At 28.8% G+C, this 20,145-nt stretch overlaps 2 protein-coding genes across 5 annotated transcripts in view; one reads left to right on the top strand and one right to left on the bottom strand.

The window, feature by feature from the left end:
* The first annotated feature begins 3,019 nt into the window (after nucleotides 1–3,019).
* Nucleotides 3,020–19,539, top strand: LOC123270663 (centrosomal protein of 135 kDa). 4 transcript variants are annotated; one of them, XM_044736842.1, is made up of 13 exons: nucleotides 3,344–3,531; nucleotides 4,627–4,804; nucleotides 4,931–5,026; nucleotides 9,982–10,488; nucleotides 10,559–10,925; nucleotides 12,292–12,668; nucleotides 12,791–13,225; nucleotides 15,340–15,513; nucleotides 15,611–16,344; nucleotides 16,786–16,888; nucleotides 18,287–18,557; nucleotides 18,738–19,306; nucleotides 19,387–19,539. In XM_044736842.1, exons 2-13 carry the CDS (start codon nucleotides 4,670–4,672, stop codon nucleotides 19,432–19,434), a joined length of 3,816 nt encoding a protein of 1,271 aa, XP_044592777.1. In that variant the 5' UTR covers nucleotides 3,344–3,531; nucleotides 4,627–4,669; the 3' UTR covers nucleotides 19,435–19,539. The 4 variants fall into 4 exon arrangements, with proteins under 4 accessions (XP_044592761.1, XP_044592754.1, XP_044592777.1 ...); XM_044736826.1 differs by lacking the exon at nucleotides 3,344–3,531 and adding an exon at nucleotides 3,020–3,183 and having other exon boundaries at nucleotides 18,287–19,306; XM_044736819.1 differs by having other exon boundaries at nucleotides 3,339–3,531; nucleotides 18,287–19,306.
* LOC123270646 (transcriptional activator cubitus interruptus) overlaps nucleotides 15,524–20,145 on the bottom strand; it is a 142,721-nt gene continuing 138,099 nt past the window's right edge. The window contains exon 10 of the mRNA XM_044736785.1: nucleotides 15,524–15,569. The gene's annotated coding sequence lies outside the window, so the exon portion shown is untranslated. The remainder of the gene's footprint in view (nucleotides 15,570–20,145) is intronic.

Consider the following 20,145-nt stretch of genomic DNA (forward strand, 5'->3'; position numbering starts at 1 on the left):
ATAATAGATATATGGGCGATAATTTTGATTCAAATAAACCAGAATCCTATTTAATGTATTTTGATGTTAATAATTTGTATGGTGCATCTATGAGTATGCCTTTACCAACAGGCTCATTTGAATGGGTTGAATTAAATTCCGATATAAATCGGGAGATTAATAAATTTTTAAATAATACCGAAGGTTTTGGCTACATACTTGAAGTTGATCTAAAGTATCCGGAGGAATTATATGATCTGCATAAAGATTTACCTTTATGTCCTGAACACTTTTTACCTCCAGACAGCAAACATACAAAATTAGCAACTACCTTGTATGATAAAAAAGAGTATATAATACACTATAGAAATTTAAAACAATGTTTAGACTTGGGATTAAAATTAACAAAAGTACACCGAATTTTAAAGTTTAAAGAGTCACCATGGTTAAAACCGTATATAGATAAAAATACTGATTGTAGAAAGGCTGCAAAAAATGAATTTGAAAAAGATTTTTATAAATTAATGAACAATTCAGTTTTCGGTAAGACTATGGAAAATGTTAGAAAATATAAAGATGTTAGAATAGTTACAAGATGGTCTGGTAGATATGGTGCTTCTGATATGATTTGTAAACCAAATTTCCATAGTCTTACAGTTTTTGATGAAAATATGATTATTATTGAAATGAAATGTGCTGAAGTTAATTTTAATAAACCAATCTATGCTGGTTTTTGTATTTTAGATATGTCAAAAACTTATATATACGACTTTCATTATAATTATGTAAAGAAAAATTTAAAAAATGACGATTCTAAATTAATGTATACAGATACAGATAGTCTAATTTATCACTTTACTGTACCTAATATATATGAAATCATCAAACGTGATATTGAAAAGTTTGATACCTCTGACTATCCACCAAATAATATTTACAATATTCCGTTAGTAAAGAAAAGAGTCTCAGGATTAATGAAAGATGAAAACAATGGTAAAATTATGTCGGAATTTGTTGGATTAAGAGCAAAACTTTACGCTTTTCAAATATATAAATCTGAAGAAGATCAAATTCAAGCGTATGAGTCTGATGAAGAAATAAAAGATGATACGGTTAAAATGCGAGCAAAAGGTGTCAAAAAATCAACTTTGCGAACTATAACGTTTGATGATTATAAACAATGTCTATTCGATAATATAAAAGTAACAAAAGATGAATATGTTATAAAAAGTAGAAATCATGAAGTTAATACACTTCTTCAAACGAAATTAGCTTTAAGTTGGGAAGATGACAAACGTCAACTTCTCGTAAATAGTACAGACACTTTACCATGGGGTTATGAAATACCAAGTTCACAAAAGTTGCCAATTTTGAAAAAAACTATCAAAAGACCAAGATTATTGTAAAAATTCAATTTTTTAAGTAATTATATTGTAAGTAATTAAATTTTTAGTTAGATTTTAAGTAATTAAAAAATTAATGTTATGCTTTTTATAATAATAATAAAAAAAAATGGAAATTGTGAAGTGAAGTTCTCCTGCTGAGGCCAAATCGAACAGTGATGTTAACTGCTCTTCATCATCAATGAGCATCCGGTTGGTTCGATTCGGGAAGAAGATTGAAAACTCGTTTTCCACAATTCCCAAAATTTTTGGTCCATATTTTGTGTTGACTTTCTTAATTTCCGTGATTTGATAAATCTTGTTCAGTTGCAGTTCTTCAAACTTTTTAGTTGGTAAAAAGTTCGGTAAGTTGTTGATTTTATTGATAGCACTCAAATCCATTTTTGAATTATTAAGCTAAGAAATAGATAGAAAATAGTTAATAATAATAGTAGAAATTAGTTATAAAATAGAATAATGAAATAAATGACTTACTTGATTTTCCGTAGAGTACACAATTTTAAATATTTTTAACAAAAGACACAAATTTTTTTTAAACTGAACAACTGATTGAAGTAACTGCAGGCAGAGGACTGAAATTTGGAGGCAAGTAAGTATAACTCCCCACCAACGATCCCCTCCCAACGACGACGCCAAAAACAGGTTTAAACTTGTCGGATGACGTAAAAACATGACGTAATCGAGAGAGGTGGGGTTAAAAAACCGTTAAAATCCACGATGACGACGCGAAAAAACAGGTTTAAACTTGTCGGATGACGTAAAAACATGATGTAATCGAGAGAGTAGGAGCTAAAAAACGTTAAAATTAAAAAAAACTCTTATCCCAAATCGATAAAACAGAACATCATTCGGTATAATACCGACTGTTGATACCCACAATCGATAACATAGATCACTAATTGACATCAACTGTCGATAAAACTTACCTCAAATCGATAAATAGACCTCATTACCTCCATTTCATCCCACCAGAGCGGCGTAAGTATCGATCTTTCTTGCATATCCTTATACCACAAGTCATTTAAATATATATAAAATTCATCATCACATCAAATAAGTGCATATCACATCAACACCAAAGCTGATACACGGCAAAGGTATCAGCTCTGCTGTTGGGGTGGTAGCATTTTGATCTCAAACAATCGATCAACAAATCGATGATTATCCCCCAACAGTCGGTAAATATCGATCACCAGATCAATGATAATCACCCAACAGTCGGTAAATATCGACCAACAAATCGATGATAATCCCCCACAACAGTCGGTAAATATCGACCACCAAATCGATGATAACCCCACAACAGTCGGTAAAAAATAACACAAAAACCCACCATCGGTATCACAGAAACCCCACCAACGACCGTCGGTAATGCAGAAACCCCAAATGTCGGTACTGCAGAAATCTACTTTATCGGGGCATCAAAACGACCTTGTTTAACTACTAATTTAGATTGGTTTTTTATAATTGTTGGTAAAATATTAAAGATTGTAAAAATCGAAGATGAGGGCGCTGTTCAAAAACTTCTTCAAACTTCAAAGAAATGAAGAAGAAATGTCGATAAAAATTTCAAGTTAGAGAATAAACCTTACATTTAATTTAATAAAAAGAATAATTCAACGTTCGCAATCCATTGATAAAAATCCCATCTAAAAATAAATGTTATTTGTTGGCTTGGATTTAAAATAAGTAAATACTGTCCCAATTCCGATGGACTTTTTTATAGACAGCTATTTTAAATCCCCGAAGAAGCTTTCTAGCAAGTTCTGCTTTCGCTCGAAGAGTTTTCCAGAAATCAAGGGTGAGAATAAAAGAAATTGCCAATAAATTTCTTGTGATTGTCGGATTGGGCCTCCAAAAGACACTAGATGTCGGCCTCAAGCTCATTCGACTGCTCGGTATTTTCTCAAAGTAAAGTTTTCGGGATATTTATAGAGCTGCAGAGAGATGCTGGTAGAAATGAAACTGGAGGCTGTTACTGGCGACAAGCCAGCAAGGTGCAAGTACCACCGCGAGATCTCGCTCCCAAATCTTCAACAAATATTATATTTTATACAATTTATATTCAATCTGGCTATTTTTTTAGTTTTTTCTTCCAAACAACGCGAAGAATATAAATAAATAGTTTTTTTAATGTGAATTTTTAAAAGTGAGTTTTTCAAAGTGTTTTTTCTGTGCTTCGTTTTTAAGAAGACTATATTTGCATTTTAAAAATCTCAAATTAATAAGATAAATTTTTTTCAACATTTACATTCATCATTTTATAAAACAGTGTTGAAGAAATAATTCAAAGACGGAAGTAAAAATTATTTCTTTTTTAAATACGTAAATAGTCTTAAAGCAATCTCTTTTGTTTTCATACGAAAATTCTATATTTATCTTATTTAGAATCGAGATCTATTTTTACCCGTTTCCCATGGCCTCTTGTGCACGTGTCAGACATTTTTAAATAATCTTTTAAATGCTTTTTCTTCTTTCATCTTCACAAAAAATAATACACCCGCTTTTATCTAATTTTTGCGGCGCATTCCGATATAATTAATTTATTTCTTCTGAAAATAATAAATTTTATTAATACTTTGTTATTTTGTATAAAAAAAAATAGTCATAATAATTATTATAGTTATAATTTAATGACAAAGAGATTAAAGAAAGATCTATTGACAAAGAACTAAATGCTTGCCAATCACAATTACGATAAACTGGGCAAGTGGAGCAAATTGAGTGTTGTCGTCATTGAAGTGTATTTTCAATAGTTAAAAATAAACACTTAACATACGTATTAAAAAATATATTCTTCTTAAAAATAATTTTTTATTTAAATTAAAAATTTTTTTATTTATTTTCTAAAATAATTTTTTTAGAAAAAAAAAATATTTTTTTATTAAAAAAATATTCTTCTTAAAAATGATTTTTTATTTAAATGAAAAATTTTTTTATTTATTTTCTGAAATAATTTTTTTATTAAAAAAATATTCTTAAAAATGATTTTTTATTTAAATTAAAATTTTTTTTATTTATTTTCTGAAATAATTTTTTTAGAAAAAAAAATATTTTTTTAATAAAAAATATATTCTTCTTAAAAATGATTTTTTATTTAAATTAAAAATTTTTTTATTTATTTTCTGAAATAATTTTTTCAGAAAAAAAAAATATTTTTTTATTAAAAAAATATTCTTCTTAAAAATGATTTCTTATTAAAATTCAAAATGTTTTTATTAATTTTCTGAAGTAATTTTTTTAGATCGCAATAAATTAACCCGACTACGAACGATCGACGATTAATAATGGGAGTAAGCGGTAGTTTGCATAATAATTGTAACTATGAGCCGCCGCCGTTACCTCCGCCATTTTACACCGGGCCTGGATATACACCTGCAACATCTCGAGCGTCTGAAGCTATAGATAATTCTTCAAATCAGGTATAAATAATATAATTAGTCATTTGATATTTCGTAAAATTGTTTTAAATTAAACATATTTAATTTTGTAATACGTATGATTGTTGCTTGTCACTTATTTATTGTCGCTCATTCACAAAACAACAGGAAGCGCGTCGTAGGAGCGTAAGAAATGAAGAGTGGTGGAATCAGAGACCATCCGCGCCAAATTTATCAAGTCTTTGCCATCCACGTGAAACTTTGGTTTGTAATTATAATTATCTTATTAAATATATTAATATATTAATTAAGTCACTTGGGTCCGTGACTTACTTGTAGTAAGCGTAAAAATTTTCTTCTTAGGGGGCGTCTATAAATTACGTGAGGCATTTTAGAGAATTTTTTGACCCCCCCCCCCCTTGATAAGATTTCGTAAGATTTTCCCCAACTCCCTCCCCCCTCCCCTAATCTCACGCGAGATTCTTCAAAATTTATGTTTTGGCTGTAAACGTGTTGGATTATTGAGAAAAAAAGCGCCATTCGGCTACACCCGACATGGATAGGTAGATTTCTTGTTTGAATATTGAAAAAAACACGTTATTAAAATGTCGTAATGTCCTAAAATTTATTTTTTATTATATTTTTGCAAATAACGACATGAGATTGACTATAACAAATAGATATTCAAAGACATCTACCTAAAAAATAGGATTTTTTACAGATAAAAGTCATTTGATGATAAAAACTAAAATTTAATTTATTCTTGATTTTTTTTGAATTTTCTCAACTACACGGTGAGAAATTTCTGTAGAAATTTACTATGCATACATAATAAGACTGAACCTTAATGACTCAATTCAAAATATTACCATAAAAATTTAAGAATATCATATTGTACCAATCAATATTTACTAGGGACCATAGTAAATTTGACCATGCAACTGTTACATAAACATATATAAAAAATTTTCGTAAACTGACAGAACAAAAACTGTTAGTGTGCTTAAAACTTTTCATTATAGTTCCATAGTAAAATTTCTGTTGCTCAGTCGACAATAAAAATTTATAAAAAAGTTTCACATTTAGTCACGTGTACTCGGTTTAAATTTAAAATTGTGACTATGAAATTTTCAAATGTCCCATAGTAAACGTATGCGCGTCAGTCGCGACGCGCGCTCTTTCATTTTTTCGTGCTGCTTTTTGTTTTGTCAACATAAGTCTACAGACGCTATCAGTAGTGGTTAACGGTGTTATGAAAATTGCAATAAACATTAAGTTTTAAATAAATATTAGTTTATAAATCCATAAACACATGAATAGTTAATGAAAATTTGTAAGATTCATAAATAATAAAATATTTAATAATTTACCGTGAAAAATTAAAATGAAAACAAACATTTGATGGTTAATCTGCAACCGACATCACTTCTAATAATAATAAAAAATAATTTAAAAGTTATATATTGTGTTTATAATTATTCATAATAAAATTAACTGCCAAAATAAATCCTACGTTCATTGTTAAAAATGAAAAAAAAAAAAATAAAAAAAACTATATTTTAAAAAAATATTTTTCTCACCTCCGGGCGGAAAGCGTCAATTTTCCTCCCGCTGCGCTAAACGAAAATGCCGCTTTCCGCCTCCGTCGAGGAGAAAAATAGTATACACACCACGGGCAGTAAATAAGAAAGCCTCAGATCACATGTTTATTGACCTCGGCTTCGCCTCGGACAACAATCACATGTGATCTGAGACATTTCTTATTTTACTGCCCTAGATGTGTCATATACTATTTAAAAATTATTGCAAACAAAAAAAATCTTGTTTGGTTTGATATTTTTTTTGATTGCTAAAAACATTTTTTACTCTAAAATTTTTTATTTTTTACAAACGTTTTCTTATTTTTTTTGCTATAGTACATTCGGAAATTTAAATTATTGCATATTTCATTTTACTATGGTACATTTCAATTTCTACCATTTACTACCCTCGCGGTTTTTGAAATACCGTAAATTTTCGGTATTAATGCGTTTACTGTAAATTTACCGTTATAATTCTGAAATAATACGGTATTTCTGTGGTCATTTTGGCCAGTTTTTTTACTATAGTTGTGCAGCATTTCTACTGTACTTTTGCTGCAAAGTTCAGAAATAATACTATAAAATTACTGTAAAACTCTAGAACTTTTACCGTAAAAAATCTATGTATTAACTATAATATAATTTTAAAATAATAAAATCGTATTTCTACGGTAAAAATACCAAAGATATACTATAATTTTGCCGCATTTATACTGATATAATTAAAGATATAATGCTTTCTACCGTAAGATAGACGGCTGTGTTTATTACTCGGTGAGTCTTATTAGGTGACTGAGTAATTAAGTATGGATAGTGTCTCTGATAGCTCAACTGGTAGAGCCTTCGGCGCGTAACTAAATTATCTGAGTTCGAATCCCGGTCTAGACTAAAAAAAATTATTAATAATAATAACAATCGAGAAATTAGTTTATCAACCTCTTAAAAATAATTCACGATAATTTATAATATTATAAAAAAAAATTTCAAGCTATTGAATAATAGTAGTAAAGCAGCATATTTTTGGTATTTTGCCGGTAATAGAAAGTAGGGATCTTCTTTTCCGGTTTTTTGCTGCAATAATGCCGCAGATATACAGTAAATATGCGGTATATTTACGGTTTAAATGCTGTAAATATACCGTAACTTTTCTATTGTATTGCCATAAATATTCTGAATTTATTTCGTAATTTTTTCATAATAATTCGACAAAAAAACTGGCTAAAATAACTGAAGTATTACGGTAAAAATACAGCATTTATATCGTATAAATACCGAATCTTTACGGCATTTCCAAAACTGTGAGGGTACACTGATAGAAGGATTTATTTGTATTAAAAAAATATTTGTTAATAGTTAACAAATCATTTATTAGAGACCATTTTTTAGTATCAAACAAATATTTCTTAGTATTTAAAATGATTTGTTTGTATTTAATAAATCAGATATTCATTTATTAAATATTAATAAATCTTTTTAAATACTAAGAAATATTTGTTAAGGACTAAAAAGTGGTCTCTAATAAATGATTTGTTAAATATTAACAAATATTTTTAACTATAAACAAATCCTTCTATCAGTGTATGTCTGATTTCATTTGTTTCGGAAATTACTATGGGCCATTGTAAAATTTTATTCTGAGTCAATAAGGTTCACTAGTAATATGCACCATTGTAATATCTGAAATCCATGCAGAATAAAAAATAATGGAAATTTCTCACCGTGTACGAAATAAATTGAAAAAAGTATTAAAAGTCGACGAACAATAGCTTAAATTGAAGATAATTAAACATATTATGACAAAATTTTATTAAAATTACGACATGAGACCGGCTACCACCGATAGATTTCTAAAGAAATCTACCTAAAAAATTAGTGAATCCTATCGATCAATAATCAAATTAAACAATTGAACGCTACTTTGCTGCTCTGAAGGGTTCAGACGAATACGACAAACACTATTGTGTCAAATTTGGCCATATTTTATGATAGAAATACTTTTTCACGCAATTTTACACTGTTTTCTGTTAGAGAAAAAATTACGTGATATTTATTAAGATAACCCCTCCCTCCTAAGTGAGATTTGGTAAGATTTAGCTTGATCCACTCCCCCCCCCCCCTAGAACACCTCACGTAATTAATGGACGCCCCCTTAGTTGGAATAATAATTAAGATTAATTTAGTAGATATATTTGATAACTTTTAGGATTTTTTTAACAAAAAAATTATGACAAAAAAATTGAAATTTTAAGAAATTAAAAATACAAAAAAATATTATCTTCTTTTCTTGTAAAATTGAATAAGTCTTATCAAGTCTTAAGTCTTAAGAATTCTTCAAGAAAGTCCGAAATTTCAGGAAAATATTGACTTTTGACGAGTTTTGTAGAGTTTTGAAGACTTATTAAGTCTTTTCTTTACTTTTTTAAGGGTGTGTAGACTTTCAAAAAATTTTATTCAGAGTTGTAAAGACTTTTCAAGAGTTTTTCAGAGAATTATTGCCACAAGGGAATTTTTCAATATAATTTTTTTGGAGAAATTTTTTTAATTAATAAAATTCAAAAATGGTCAAGTGATTGCTAAATCTAATGATAAGTAATAATGGAAATTAATTTAGCAGATATTTAATAATTTTTAGACAAATAAATTATGGTAAAAAAATTTGACATGTTAAAATTTCAAAAAATTGAAAATGATTTTTTGAAAGAAATTTATTTATTAAATAAAATTAAAAAATGGTCAAGTAACTGCTAACTGCTAACTATAATCTCATGTAATAATGAAAATTAATTCAGAAGATATTTATTAATCTTTAGACAAATAAATTATGGCAAAAAAATGACGAAAAAATTGAAATTTTAAGAAATTCAAAATGCAATTTTTTAAAAAGAATATTTTAGAAAAAATTATTTAGTTAAATAAAATTCAAAAATGGTCAAGTAACTTAACTTTAATTTCTTATATTAATGAAAATTAATTTAGCAGATTTTTAATCATTTTTGAACAAATAAATTATGGCAAAAAAATGAGAAAAAAAATTGAAATTTTAATAAATTAAAAATACAATTTTTTTTTAATAATTTCTTGGAAGAAATTTTTTTGTTAAAAAATTAAAGAATGGTCAAGTAACTGCGAACTTTAATTTCATGTATTAATATAAATTGATTTAGTAGATATTTAATAATTTTTGGAAAAATAAATTATGAAAAAAAAATTGGCACGTCAAAATTACAAAAAATTGAAAATATTTAGGAAGAAATTTTTTTGTTAAAAATAAATAAAAAAATAGTCAAATAATTGCTTATTTTAATGTCATGTAATAGTAATTACTAGAGATATTTACGACTTTGTTTATTAATAATAAAAAAAAAAATGAGTATGTATTGGCATATTTCCAAACAGTAAAGAGTCTTTGCTCTGTTAGCTGAGTCACTGCTACGAAAATTCATTTCCACGATAGCCGATCAGATCACGTGCCATCTTGGCTCATTGTCTGTCTTTTATTAAATTTTATTTCTTCAGTTCTTTAGTCTTGTCTTCAGTCCGCGATAGTCTTCCGAGTGAATAACAACGCGTTTTATATTTTTTACCTGAAACGTAATAATTAAGTGATTTATAAAGTTCTTAGATAATTTTCAATTATAGTTGACGTATGCAGCACAAATGACTGGTTGGCAGTCGGATTACACACCAAGCACTTCATCAATTAATCAAGAAGCTATGGAATTAACGCGAACAGTGTCGCATTTAGCGGCAGCTAACCAGCAATTGGCCTCTGCACACAGCGCACTTTTGGTGCAGCTGGAAAAATTATACGCCGAGTTAAACAAAGAACGAGAAGAAAAAAACGAACGCGTTTCTTCTCATATTTCAAGTGCTGATGCTGCTAATCAAACTGACTTTAATAATCACCTTTTGAGTCGCATTGAAGCGATTGAAAAATTTATCAAAAATCCGGGCAAATGTGAGCTCAGGTGCTGCAAAAATTCCCACAAAGAAAAAGAAAAAGACGAAAATGATAAACGAGAGTGTCAGAAAGCTATTGATAGGATACAGTTGTTAGAGAACGTTCTAGAGCCGGAGAAATTGGAATGTGAGAGTGAAGTTGAGAGACAGAGAAAAATTATTGAGAAACTTAAGAGGGATTATGATGTAAGAAATTAATTTGTTTTTTATTTTTAGGGGTTTTTTTTGGTTTGGTTTTAATAAATGGTTTTTTTAGACTTCAAAGATTCACTGTGAAAAAATGGAACAGAGGTTGAATGAAAAGGAGAAAATTATGAAAGAAATGGAGCTGGAGACATCGAGACTGACTGAGCAGTTGGATGCATTCCACAGGGAAAAAGACACTGCCATAATGCGAATAAAAGATCTGGAGAGTGGCTTGAGGAAAGCCGAGTCTGTGAGAGAGGAGACTGTCGTATTGAAGGACAAAGAGACTTTTAAACTACGCAATAGGCTTCAGGAAGAAATTAATAGTAAGAAGAAACAAACTGAGGCATTTGAAGAAGCTTTGCGAGAGATTCAAAGACTGAATGATGTTGTTGCTTTCAAAAAGAATGAACATACTGATACTGTTTTAGATGCTGGTAATTTATTTATTGAAAATTTCAAAAAATATGCATTCATTTTATATAAATTCAATGAGAAAAGAAAATTTATTTTTTAAAAATTGAAATTTTTGTGACAAAAAATTTACAGAAAATTTTATTTTTTTTTTATCCAAAATTATTTTTTTTTTCCAAATCTAGAAAACATTTTTTTCAACAAAAAATTTATTATAAAAATCATTTTTATTTCTTCAGCTAAAAAATAAAACTATTCAAAATTTTGAAAACATCAATTTATTGGAAATTTTATAGAATTTTATTTTTTTAACAAAAATAGAAGAAATGAACATTTTTCTTACAGTAACTTTTTTTGTTATAAAAAAAAGTTTTTTTAATTTCGAAATAAAAATTTTAAATAGACAATTTGGATATTTTTATCTAAAATTGTTTTTTTTTCCGAATCTATAAAACCTTTTTTTCAACAAAAAATTTACGTTTCTTCAGCAAAAAAATAAAGTTGTTAAAAATTTCTAAAAAATTAATTTTTTTTTATTCAAAAATACCCATTTTTGTTCAAAAGAATTTTTTTTTCTCAGAGTATATACACGGAAAAAAGTAAACTGTAATATTCACTCGGATTCCGGTTAATTTTTATAGTTTCAAATAGTAAAGCGGACATTGGGGTGGCAAAAATATAAATATTACAGAACTTAATGTAGAAAGTATAAAAGCCACAATTTATAATTTAATATCCAAAATAAGTAATTAGTAGCTGTCACTATAGTAAATAACGACTCTTTCATCTTAAAAAATTACAGTTTCAAACAGTAAAAATTGCCATTTCAATATATAGTCCATATTATGAGAAGGGGAACTCAGATGAAAGAGAAGGGGGTCTCACTTTGGGAGAATTTAATATTTGAAACAGTAAAAATTATACTTTTAAAATATACATTTTACCAGTCCAAGCAAGTCAATAATTACAGTTTGATTTTTAGCGTTGCGTTTAAAATTTACCATTTTACTTTGTAAATATTGACGTTGCTTGTATTAGAAAATTACTAACTTTATTTTATACTTTTTACATATCATAAGATCATTTTTTAGGTATGAAATGATAAATATCAAAGTCTGAATTCTTAATTATTATACTTCAACATTTTAGACATTTACATAGCGAATATTACTGTTTGAAATAGTATTTTTTTCCATGTAAAGAGTAAATTGTAACGTTTAAATGGTAAATATTATAAAGCGAATAGTAAAATCACAATTTTACTGTTTGAAATGGTAATTTTTAGCAGTTGATCATTACTTATTATAAATCGACTGTTATTTATTACAGTTTACTTTTTTCCGTGTAAATATTTTTATTTTTATTTTTATATTTATATTTTTACTGTAGAAACATCAATGGAATCAGACAATAATGTACGTCCTAGCTTAGAAGAATTTAAAAAAGATTTAAGTATGAAGCGCGAAGCAAGACAACGAGCAATAGCAGCAGTTTCATCAGAAATGGAGCGATTAAGGCGAGAATTAGACGCCGAAAAAGAAGCTCACTCAGAAACTTCCCGAATTTTAGATTTGTTAAAAAGTCAATCTGAAAATGCATCGAGGAAGAGTGAAGTGTCAGTTGGTACTGCGACTACGGTGACTTCAACAACTTCTACGTCAACATCAACTGCACCGGGGACTTCAGGACTCGAAGACTGGAAAAATGAATGGCAAAGAACTAATTCTGTACATTTGGATGCTCAGAGACTTACTGATGTATTGAAGGTACATAATTATTGAAGAATGATTATGATTGTGATTATGGATGTAAAAAATAATTATGATCGTGATATGGATATAAAAATATGTTTATCTAATTAGATAATTAATGAAAACTTTTTTTTTAGGTTTCGGATGAATTGAGATCCTGTATAAGACAACAGATTGAGAAAATAGACGATCTACGGTACCACTTAGAGTGTGAACCAGAAATCAACGCTCAAAGGATTGAAACTCTGAAGGCTATTACCAACAAGAGCCGCGAGGCGTTCAGGCAGCGCGAAGAAAAGATAAATGGCCTGAAAAGTGTGCTATCACAAATACTCGCGCGTGTTGGCGATGAAAAACTTGAGATTGACGTCACCGACGACCTCAGAGCCGAGCACGACCGTCAGCTGGACGATATTAAAAATTTGAAGAGTCTTTATGACGAGAGGATTAGAGTCATCGGGGAGCTGAAAGAGTCGGGCTCGAAAGAACTGGTTGACCTTAAAGACAAGTTTAAGAATGTGTCTTATGAAAAAGAGACTTTGGAAGAAGATTTTAATAGAGCCCAAGAAAAGGTTTGAAATTTACTTTGCACTGGGATAAATTTATTTTTAAAAAAATAAGTAATTTTATTTTTTGGTAATTATGCAGAAATGAGGCTCTATTTATTTTTGAGTGTAAAAAATCGAAAAATTCATCTTTTAGAATATTTTTTTTTCAAATTGTTCTTTTTCAAGGCGGGATTTATGATAAAAATGATAAAATATATCGCGTTACTAGAACCACAAGGGCGTATCTCAAAATATACGCCCTTATGGTTCTGCAGAACCATAAGGGCGTATAAAAAAATTTTTTTTTGCTCCAATCAATGTAAAAATGTTGAAAATATTAACATCTATGGAAAAAACGAAAAAAAAAAATTTTTTTTGTCATACGCCCTTATGGTTTTAAGAAAACATTTTTCTAAAACCATAAGGGCGTATCCTGTTTTTTCGGTTTATTATCAATTATGGGTCAGAGTAAGAAAAAAAATTGGAAAAGTAATAGAATATCACTCCACAACTTGATTTATGTCAACAAATATTTATTTAAGCGAGAAAACTAATAAAAAATTAAGGAAAAATAAATTCATCAGGGTATTACTCCAATGCCATCTCCATCGTCAGGATCATCTGTGTCTAAGAATATAAAAATAAAAAAAAAGATTTGTTAATTTTTTTTTTAACTGGATAATGACAAAAAAAAATTATAAACTATGACCATGGCTGAAAATTAAACTTTGATAATACCGATGATATTTTTTGGGACAGTGCCTGATGTACAAAAATGATTTAGATCATCAAATTTGCTTCGGTATTGAAGAATCATAACAATTCTCAAGAACAAAGTTCTTTTTGAATGACTTTTTTAAAATTACAGTTCTAAATGGCTTACAAAACTCTTTTGTTAATTGTAAATAGATCTGAAGTAAAAAAAAAATCAATTTTGAAAAACTTTGAGGCTAATTTTATTAACTTGAAGACATACCGATTGTTCTCTAGTTATGATTTTTTTTTTCTTAATTTTTCATTTGTTTTTTCACTCAAATAAATATTTGTTGTTATAAATTAAGTTGTGGAGTGATAATTTCTATCACCTTTGCAATTTTTTTTCTTACTCCGACCTATAATTGATAATAAACCGAAAAAACAGGATACGTCCTTATGGTTTTAGAAAAATGTTTTCTTAAAACCATAAAGGCGTATCACAAAAAAAATTTTTTTTTTCGTTTTTTCCATAGATGTTAATATTTTCAATATTTTTACAATGATAATTTTTTTTTGGTTCTTCAGAACCATAAGGGCGTATATTTTGAGATACGCCCTTATGGTTCTAGTAACGCGATATGAAAATTTAATATTTTGGTGATTTTTTTTCATTTCAAGTTCAAAAATTTACGATTTTAGGTGTTTTTCAATGAAATGGTGATGATGCTATGTTTTCCGGTTATTTAAATATTTTTTTTTTTAGATATTCATTCACTAAATTTTGATACATGAGTTTATCATCTTAAATTATCATCTTTATGTATTTGCATCACAGATGTTAATTCTTTAATTTCTTATATTCAAATTTATACTTTTCCGTATCAATCATAATTACATTCGAATTTTAAGAAAAAGATTTTTTTTTAATATCTAAAATTAAAAATTTTATATCTTCATCATTTCTACGTTTATTTTATTATATTAATTTTCTTGTATGTTTTTGAAATTTAGCTATACTGCCTTGGCATTGAAACTAAATAAATAATGAATAATAATAAGTATAATAATTTAAAAATTTTTGAATTTGTAGATTTTTTAACTTAAAATGAAAAAAAAATCACTGAAATATTCAATTTTCATAATCTTTATAATTTTTTAAAATTAAAAAAAACTATTCTAAAAGATAAATTTTTCGATTTTTTATTTTATTTCAATTTTATCTAAAATAGATAGAGCCCAACTTTTGCATAATTACAAAAATTTTTATTTCTTCAGCTAAGAAATAAAATTATTTAAAATTTTAAACAAATTAGTTTTTTGTCCTCAAAAAAGTCCATTTTTTTTTTTTTAGTAAATAACTTTTTTCTCTAAGTTTACTTTTCTTCTTTTATTATGATTGCATTAAAAATTAAAAAATAATTAATTAATAATTTATTTTTCAGATTGACATTCAAGATACTGAAATTTCAAACTTAGAATCCCAATTAGGTTTAACAAAAGCCGATTGTCGTGATTTACAAAATCAAATGGGTGTTATTAATAGTTTGTTTTCACAAATGTTGTTAAGTGCGTCATCTGCTGATATGGATCTCGATCGTTTGACTCAATTAATCCAAGCAAGTTTTTTAATTAATTAATTCCAACATTAATAAAAAAAAAAAAAAAAAAATCTCTAAAAAATATTAGAAAAAAATAAAAACTTGAATTTTCCAGGAAAATCATGAATTGATCAGTGAAATGGCCCGAGAAGAAGGTACTGAAGCAGCAGCATTGCCAAAATTATTGCTAGACCTCGTGGAACAAGTAGAAGGCCGGGACAAGTCTAGAGCAAGCGACAATGACAATAAAGAGAACCAAGAAGACCAGGAAGAAAGCATCGCTAACAATTTACCAAAAGTTTGGCGAGTGTTGCTGGAATTATTGAGCTGCCACGCAGCTCAAGGCTCCGCTTCTAGATCAGCGGAGCCAGCTTCGCTCTCCACCGACCCCAATGTCTGTTACAAGTCCGTCGACACTCCCACGGGCCCAAGACTAGTGATATCCGTCAGCAAGACTTATATCCGGTTGAAGGAGCTGATTTTAGAAAAGAAAAGCTTGGAAAAAGAAATGGGTCGAATGAAGCAGCTGAACTTGCACTTGGAGAGCAAGCTGGGCGAGCAGGAGAAGCGTTTGTCGACAGTGTCTGCTGAATTAAGCAAGACTTGGAACATTGTTGGTCGTATGCAGGCACAGCACCAACAATTACACACTCATGAGAAAATATTGCGCTATGAGTTGCAACAAAAGAGGAAAATGTTGCAGGAGTTGAAACAAGAGTTGGAGTACTGCAGAGAAAAATGGGAATCAGCGCGTCAAAAGAATTGCAATACGGAGATTGAGTGGAAAAATTTGAGGAGAGAATTTGCTGCGAGAAAAGCTTTGGCTGTTGATGATTCATTTAATAATAGGTTGGTTATTTTTATACTTTTTATTTAATTAATAAAATAATATGTTCACAGTTTATTGGAAATTATTATTATTATCAGCTGTTATTACCTGAGAGTAGAACTTGTAGTATTGACAGAGTTTTAGTTAATTAATATTTGTTATTTATTAGTTAATGTTTATCAATTGAAACACGAATAAATGAATTTGGAATATGATGTGGATAAGTTCAGGTTGTTAGCCTGCCTCGATTCATTTGACATGTTTTTAACAATTGATGTTTGATAATTGAGCACCTGAAGAAGTCGGGAAACCGATGAAACGTTGTGAAAATTTAACATAAACATCGAATAAATATTTCCAATAAACTGTGAACATATTATTTTATTAATTAAACATGGATATGAACAACACAATGAACTTTTTATTTAATGTTTTTGGATTTAATATTTTTATTATTTTAGCGCCGAAAGTGGGTTCAGTGATGAACGCGGGGATGATACTGATGATGAAGACAGGCCTAGTGATGAAAGACTTAGGATTGGTTCACGTCGAAGGACCAGAAAGGTTATTGTCTTTTTTATTTATTTATTTATATAAAAAAATAACTATGAAACTTGAAAAAATTTAAAAAAAACCAAGAAATGGCTAACAGTCTGTAATTATAATCTTATTATAGATTTTTCTTATTACACTCATCAAGAACTTTCATTTAAGTACCCACATGCATTGTTATATATTTTTCATATATACATATATGTAATATATGTAAATATATAAAATATATGAAAAATTGATGGGGGTACTCAAATAAAAGCTCTTGATGAGTGTAATGTCGGGGTGAGCTTATATCTTCAAAAATATCATTAGTTGACAAGATAGCAGTCAGTTCTTAATTATTGACATTTTTTTTAGATATAAGCTCATCCCGATGTTACACTCATCAAGCTCTTTTATTAGAGTACCCACATGCATTTTGATATATTTTTCATATATACATATAAATATATATATAATATATATAAATATATAAAATATATGAAAAATTGATGTGGGTACTCAAATGAAAGGTCTTGATAAGTGTAATGTCGGGGTGAGCTTATATCTTCAAAAATATCATTAGTTGACAAGATATCAAAGTCAGTTCTTAACTATTGACATTTTTTAAGATATAAGCTCATCTTGATGTTACACTCATCAAGAGCTTTTATCTGAGTACCCACATGTATTTTTATATATTTTTCATATATTTATATATACAATATATATAAATATATGAAAAATTGATGTGGGTACTCAAATGAAAGGTCTTGATGAGCATAACATCAGGATGAGCTTATATCTCCAAAAATATCAATAATTAAGAAATTGCATCGTATTTTGTCCACTGATGATATTTCTAATGATATAAACTCATTTTGATGTTATGCTCATCAAGACCTTTCATTTAAGTACCCACATCAATTTTCCATCTATTTATATATATATATATATATAGATATATATATGTATATATGAAAAATATATTAAAATGCATGTGGGTACTCAAATAAAAGCTCTTTATGAGTGTAACATCGGGATGAGCTTATATTTTAAAAAATGTCAATAATGAAGAATTGTCTTTGCTATCTTGTGAGCTATTGACATTTTTAAAGATATAAGCTCATCCTGGTGTTATACTCATCGAGAGCTTTCATTTGAGTACCCGCATGCATTTTGATATATTTTTCATATATACATATATATAAATATATAAAATATATGAAAAATTGATGTGGGTACTCAAATGAAAGGTCTCAATGAGCATAACATCAGGATGAGCTTATATCTTTAAAAATGTCAATAGTTCACAAGATACAAGGTCATTTCTTAATTAAGTATCTAGAGATAATTTTCAAATGCAGCCTAAGTAGTTATGACATAGATTTGACTTATTTTCTAATAAATTGATTATTTAAATTAAAGGAGAGTCCAAGGACACCAACACCAGACACTGAGTCTGAGCAACCAACGGACACCGAGCTGTCGGAATCCAAGAGCGAACCGCCATCACCCGAGCGGCAGAGAACGCCCACGCCAGAAGCTATTGATTATCACGAAGTAGCAGCGGAGGAAGTGGTTATGGAAGAACAGGTCGAAGAAATGGATCCTCTTGACCAAGCGCTGGCGAATGTTATTCAGAACTTGATTCAGATAAACCACACCAGCGACAGCGAGCATGTCGAACCACGTCCAGGTAATCAACCGGACATAGATCGAGAATCATTCAAACTCACTCAAGACACTCCTTCTCATTCAAACACAGTACACTGTGCTTGTCATACAGATCATGCGGACATTGATGTGCATGAAATCTCCTCAGAGGCTTTAAAAATAATTAATTCTGTTTCTGTATTTTCAATCGGTCCTTTCCCAGAGTCGGTCGTTGCTTCAGAGCCGGTTGTTGCTCGTCAACTGACTCCTGTCTTTGGACATCATCATCATCATCCAGATAAAAATTCAGAAGAAGAATTAAATAGGCTAGAAGACAAAAAAGAAGTTGGGACGACTTTATTAGCATCTAGACCAGTTTTGTCCACTTCATTATCATTAATACCTACTTCATTAACACCAGGAACGTCTACTTCATTACAATTAGAAGCTACATCTACTTCTTTGCAATCAGAGCCAGAAGTATTGACACCTAGTTCATTGAAGCCAGACACGGAAGCAATTACAATTTCTAATAATTCACAACCCAGCTCTTCAAAAGCGACTCGCACTCCTGAAGAAGTTCTAGCGGCGCGCGCTGCTAGGTTAAAGAGGTTAGAAGAACAAGCTGATTGGTTAATGAAAAAAATGAGCGCCACTAGTCGCAGAGGCTCTGTTCTTAGTACGAGGTTAGAGGAACTTCATGAAGCTTATGCCGAACCACCTGTTCCACCTCCTCTGCCTGATGTTCTACCCACTGTTACATTGCCTACTTGTTTGGATATTAATAATGAGGTAATTAATAAAAAAATTAAAATGAATTTTTTTAAATTTGATTAATTAATAAAAAAAAATATTATTACTTTTGGTTGTAGATAACGGAAGCTGAAAATCAAAGTAATGAAGACAATTCATCGGTGTAATTTGATTATATTTTATTATTATATATTATTGTGTAATTTTTTAAATATTAATTGAAATGTTTTAATTGTTATTATTAATTGTTTTGTACTTGAAGTAAAGAAGAAATGAAATAAATTTAAATAAATTGGGATTGTGTAATTATTTCATTATTAATTAGAATTTTAAATACTAATTAAGATATTTTAATTATCTATAATATTAAGAGAAAGTGCCTTTTCAAGGTTTGATATCATTGCATTCGAAAATTCTCTCTGGATAAATAATTAAGAAATGACCGTTTATGTTGGGAACTATTGACATTTTTAAAGATATAAGCTCATCCCGATGTTACACTCATCGAGACCTTTCATTTGAGTACCCACATCAATTTTTCATATATTTTATATTTTTATATATATCATGTATATGTATATATGAAAAATATATCAACAATGCAAGTGGGTACTCAAATGAAAGCTCTTGATGAGTATAAAACCGGGATGAGCTTATATCTTAAAAAATGTCAATAATTAGAACTGACTTTGCAATCATGTCAACTAATGATATTTTTGAGGATATTAGCTCATCTTGATATTACACTCATCAAGACCTTTCATTTGAGTACCCACATCAATTTTTCATATATTTTATATATATTATATATTATATATATGAATATATGAAAAATATATCAAAAATGTATGTGGGTACTCAAATGAAAGCTCTTGATG

This window comes from Cotesia glomerata, linkage group LG1 (genome assembly GCF_020080835.1).
Source record: "Cotesia glomerata isolate CgM1 linkage group LG1, MPM_Cglom_v2.3, whole genome shotgun sequence".
Lineage (NCBI taxonomy): Eukaryota > Metazoa > Arthropoda > Insecta > Hymenoptera > Braconidae > Cotesia > Cotesia glomerata.